This window comes from Nannospalax galili, unplaced genomic scaffold (assembly GCF_000622305.1).
Source record: "Nannospalax galili isolate Female #2095 unplaced genomic scaffold, S.galili_v1.0 scaffold344, whole genome shotgun sequence".
NCBI classification, from domain to species: domain Eukaryota; kingdom Metazoa; phylum Chordata; class Mammalia; order Rodentia; family Spalacidae; genus Nannospalax; species Nannospalax galili.
The window spans coordinates 2,362,866-2,368,280 of NW_008352153.1; the positions used below are offsets into that span (position 1 = coordinate 2,362,866).

A 5,415-nucleotide genomic window follows, 5' to 3' on the forward strand; every position below is an offset into this window, starting at 1 on the left:
TAATCTGCTGCACTTGGATCCTTGGTGCCTCTGTATGTCTATAAAGTCATCGGGTAGATTTCAATGGTAATGTTTTTTATTGTTCAGAATGTTTTCGCTATTAAGAGTGCTTCATGCTTCCATATGAATTTTGTGATTGTTTTTTAAAATTCTGTGAAGAATTATCCTGGAATTTTGATAGGGATTGCTTTGAACGTGTAGACTGCTTTTGGTAGGATGACCCTTTCTGTAATATTATCCTACCAATCCATTTGCATGGGAGGGCTCTGCATTTTCTGGTGTAGAATCTCAGATGAAATGCAATAGTAAGAAGAATGGATAAGTGAAAGAAAGAGGAGAAAGAATGAAAAAGAAAGAATGCACAAAACACTAAAAGGCATGAACAGTAGGCGGCAGTGTTGGCCTGTTATGTTGACTCGCTGTAGCATATGGATAACGAAATACCTGTGGTTGAATGGGAGGAGAGCTGGGTGGAAATGGAGGATAATGAAATCACTGGCAGGTGAGGAATGACTGTTGTGGAGAAAAAGAGCAGGATGGAGAGACAGGAAATGAGACTGCTGGCCTGAAGGGTGTTTTCCTCTCCTTGGGGATCCCCTGCTTTGCCACCCTGGTCCTGGGCCATGATGAGTTTTAAAAGTACCATACTTCTCTTGTGGACCTCCAGCTCCCCTTGTATGTGAAGTTTTCTTGAATTGTGCAGGCTGTGGACTAGCCAAGGTAAATTCTATCCAGCTCGTTCCCACAGGGTCTGCAGTGGTAGTGGCTCTGTGGTGCCCAAAGCTGCATGCAGAGCGTGGGCTTCACTCCCACAGCTTTGCCTTTCCATGTTGAGGTGTTGATGGTGGTACTGAAGGCAGTCACTGGGAACCCCTTCTGTAAAATCCCTACCAGTGCAGCTCTCAATAACTGATTTTTTATAGCACGTTTCAGGAAGGAGAATGGATACTTGATCACCTGGTAAGCCCATTTCATTTTTATTAGAAAAGAAATTAAATTGCATATCTATCATCAACTTCTCTTGACAAAAGTGCTGAAGTGGTAATGTATTAAGTGTCCTTTCTCATGAATTTTACTAGTAATTTCAATAATAATAACCTTTAACTTAATAGTTAAAAAATTGCCAAACTGTAGGACAGCATAGTATTTTTATAGACATCTTCAGGCAGCTACTTTCTATTTGTTTCATGGAGTATGATATATGCATTTGTATGATTAATCAACTCATATTCAAGGGTGTGTGTTTGAGACTGTCTGCCGATGAAGTCCAGGATGTCCTCCGGCCTTAGTCTCACAAGTGATGTGTTACAGGCACACAGCAGCTTGCCCAGATGCACCTATGTTCTGTCTCTAAGGTGCAGTGAGATTGAAGGCAGCAATTCCAGCCCTGACTGGCTTTAAAGACATGTGACCACAATACCAGCATTCCTTTATCACCCAAATACTGATGACAGATGGAAGCTTCAAAATCAAGCGACTGAGACTGAAGAACGTCTAAATAAGATTAAGTTTGAGGCTTTTGTGAACACATTGTAAAAAAGTCTATCGAATCTTTACAGTTTTATAGAATCAAAAGGAAAACATAAAGCTGTTATTTCTCATTTGCTTACTTTTAGTCCTTGACCGTCTCATACACATGCAGTGAAGTCTAGTTGCTTTTATCCCTTGCTGCCCACACTCATCCCTCCTCCTCTGCAGCTGAATCATTTCTTCCTCCGACAAGTCATCCTACTACCTCCCTGTCTTCTTTCTGTGTGAGTTCCTGAGTTTCGAGCTATTTGCATGAGCACAGGTGGGGGCATATTCACTGGTGAGCTACAAACTGAAAGTAACAGCCCCTTACCCCTTTCTCAGCACCCATTCCCTGATACGAAACCCCATGGAGGTGTGAGAACCTTAAAAATCCCTTTACTGAATCTTGTTCTAAATGCACAAAACTTCATTGATTATTTACATTTTAAAAAATTATATTTTATTTATTATTTTATTTTATGTGTGAGTGTATTGCCTGCATGTATGTAAGTGTATCCATGCCCTGCAAATGCCCACAGAGGTCAGGAAATGGTATCAGATCCCCTGGAACTGGAGTTATGGACAGTTGTTAGCTTCCATGTGGTTACTGGCAATTGAACTTGGGTTCTCAAGAGCAGTCAGCGCTCTTAACTGCTGAGTTGTCTCTTCAATCCCCTGATTATTTATCTTCATAAAAATCTTGATGTTTGCTTAACTTACTGATCTATAGTCAACTTGATAATGTCTTATATCAAGCATTCTCAAGAAGCATAACAACTTGAACACAAAGTTCCGTTACTATAAAATCTATTCTTTGTGCCCTCTTCAGATCATCCTAGCTAGGCCATGACCACGATGATGTCGCTCAAAACCCAAACTACCTGAATGGCTTAAGGTTTGCATTTGAAATCTGGTATCATAAACATTGTCAGAATTGGATACAACCATTTCTTTGTGGAAAGAAAACTAGGACAAATACATTCCATTTGAATTTCCTTGACTTTCCTAACTGAACTTTAAGAGAGAGAGTAAAATGAGAAAAGCTTAACATTCAGGATAGCACAAAACTTATGATGTGACCAGGAGAAATGAGTTGAAGGCACTGGTTCTGCTTTTATTGGAGATATCAAGTCTCTCAGAAACAGTGAAAGACCCACCAATAATACTTACCGCAGGAGTAGGCTTGGGATTGAGAATCCAATAACTTATGAGTCTTATACATTTTTCTTTCCAGACCCAAGAAACTGATTAGCAATGTTATTATGGAAATAATAAATAACTGGGAATATTTGTTTGATGAAAGTCATTATTATTAAATTGCCAGAGGCACCTGCTCTGGTTAGTAAAAGGAAACATCAAGATATATTCTCTGAAGTATTTTAGCAGGTTCATCATTATGATCCACATCAACAGGGCTATTATACTAATGATTCTGCAACCCAACAAGAAATGCTCTCCTACCTCTCTACAGGCATAGGCAATTTGAGAATCTTATATTACATTGATACTGCTGAGATCCAGGCTGTATAGATAAGATAATGTAAAGAAATTTGTGTGCCTACTAAATTTTTTTATTTAATTTGTTCTTTGGTAATTTCATGTGTGTGCAACAGGGCTATTATACTAATGATTCTGCAACCCAACAAGAAATGCTCTCCTACCTCTCTACAGGCATAGGCAATTTGAGAATCTTATATTACATTGATACTGCTGAGATCCAGGCTGTATAGATAAGATAATGTAAAGAAATTTGTGTGCCTACTAAATTTTTTTATTTAATTTGTTCTTTGGTAATTTCATGTGTGTGCAAAGTTCATTCCAGGCAATTTGAGAATCTTATATTACATTGATACAGCTGAGATCCATGCTGTATAGATAAGATAATGTAAAGAAATTTGTGTGTCTACTAAATTTTTTTATTTAATTTGTTCTTTGGTAATTTCATGTGTGTGCAAAGTTCATTCTCATGAATGTAAACCTTCCCTCACCATCTCCTTTCTATATCTATTATACCCTATAAGTCTTCTTCCCACATTCTTGTCCTCACATCCTTCTTCTCTTCACTAACAATTTTTAGACATGGTCTCACTATGCTGCCCAGGTTGGATGCCTGCACCACACCTTCTCCTTCTCTCTCTCTTTCTTTCCTTCCTTCCTTCCTTCCTCTCCCTCTCTTTCTCTTCTCTTTCTCTCTTTCTTTCTTTCTTTCTTTCTTTCCTTCCTTCCTTCCTTCCTTCCTTCCTTCCTTTCTCTCCCTTTCTTTCTCTTCTCTTTCTCTCTCTCTTTCTTTCCTTCCTTCCTTCCTCTCCCTTTCTTTCTCTTCTCTTTCTCTCTCTCTTTCTTTCTTTCCTTCCTTCCTTCCTTCCTTCCTTCCTTCCTTCCCTTTCATCACTGTGGTTTTCTAATACGTTTTATTTTTCTCCTAACATTGTCAATCTGAGATAGCTTTCCTAACATTTCTGGAAAACTCAACTAATTTACGCGTTGGAGTTAAACTGAAGGCTGGCAATAGAACTGCTTGTGGTTTGTTGCTTGAGCACTGATAGTGATCATTTCCTGTAATTAAGTTTTCTGTGGTGGTATTTTGGGGTGTTGATTTACATCAAAAATTCTCACATTCGCTGCCCTGGAAATTTGCTTTTTTATTTGCTGGTTGCTCTACATAGGCCCCTCCAGGCAAAGCCCAGGTCCTCAGAATTTATAAACAAAGCTCTTGCAATGAGGACTAAACTGCTTCAGTCAGGCAGAGGCAGCAAGATGGTGTCAGAGACCCAAGTCCTCATGTCTCTGCTGCTCTGGGTGTCTGGTAAGAAATTTAAAGTATTACAGTCTTTTCAGAATCGCAGCTTTGTATATAAGAACCACAGTTCATAGCAGTGTATAATGTTACTTAAAAACTAATATACCAATAATATAGTGTAACAAGACCATTTAAACGACAGCTTAATTATTTATATTGTAAAGTCTGATCTTTGATATAATGTATGATCATTGTATATTACTGATTGCAGGTACCTGTGGGGAGATTGTGATGACCAAGTCTCCAGCTCCCCTGGATGTGTCAGCAGTAGAGAGATACACCATGAGCTGCAAGTCCAGCCAAAGTCTTTATTATAGCTCAAACCAGAAGAACTTCTTGGCCTGGTATCAGAAGAATCCAGGGCAGGCTCCGAAGCTGCTGAGGTACTGGGCATCCACACATCAGACTTGGGTCCCTGATTGCTTCATAGGCCGTGGGTCTGGGAAAGATTTAGCTCTCACCATCAGCAGTGTCCAGGATGAAGACCTCGCACATTATTACTGTCAGCAGGATTATGAGGATACTCCAACAATGCTTCACACTCCAACACAAACCCCTCAGGATTTCACCAGCTGCTCGCACCTCACAAAACCCCAGACTTGCATACTTCATCAGCCAAAGAGCTAGGATGTCTCTCACGGAAGAGAAATTTTTAAGAGTTCAGCAAAAACGAATGAGTTCAACATTTCTTAGGTCTTTTTGTATGGATTTTTTTTAATATAAAATTTCAGAAGGCCTAGGTATTTTATTTTTCTAATTCTTATGCAATAATTTACCATAAAATTTGTTGCTTGAACACAAAAATTATTCTTTTTAAAATGATGGAATTCAGAAAGAGATTTAGGACTTCATGGACAGAAGGGAAGATGGTGACTCTTCCTCAAATATAACCCATGTTTTTATTTATGGATTTTTTGTATTTCATACAGAACATCCCAAATAATCTTATTCATCTATATACCCACATCCCAAGTGGCACTCTCACATAGCTCCCCTACCCACTGGAGCCCATATACTCTGTCATCCCTGTTACTATCCACTGCGTTGTCAGTGCCCCCAGCCATTCCCCAGTGCTTGTCCCACCTGCTGAGTCTAGTCAGCCT

General features: G+C 39.3%; 1 gene segment (V, D, J or C); it reads left to right on the plus strand.

Moving 5' to 3' along the window:
* The first annotated feature begins 4,208 nt into the window (after nt 1-4,208).
* On the plus strand, nt 4,209-5,006 carry LOC103746767. The segment is given in 2 exon segments: nt 4,209-4,318; nt 4,524-5,006. Coding segments are annotated over 2 exon segments (504 nt in total).
* The last annotated feature ends 409 nt before the right edge of the window (nt 5,007-5,415 follow it).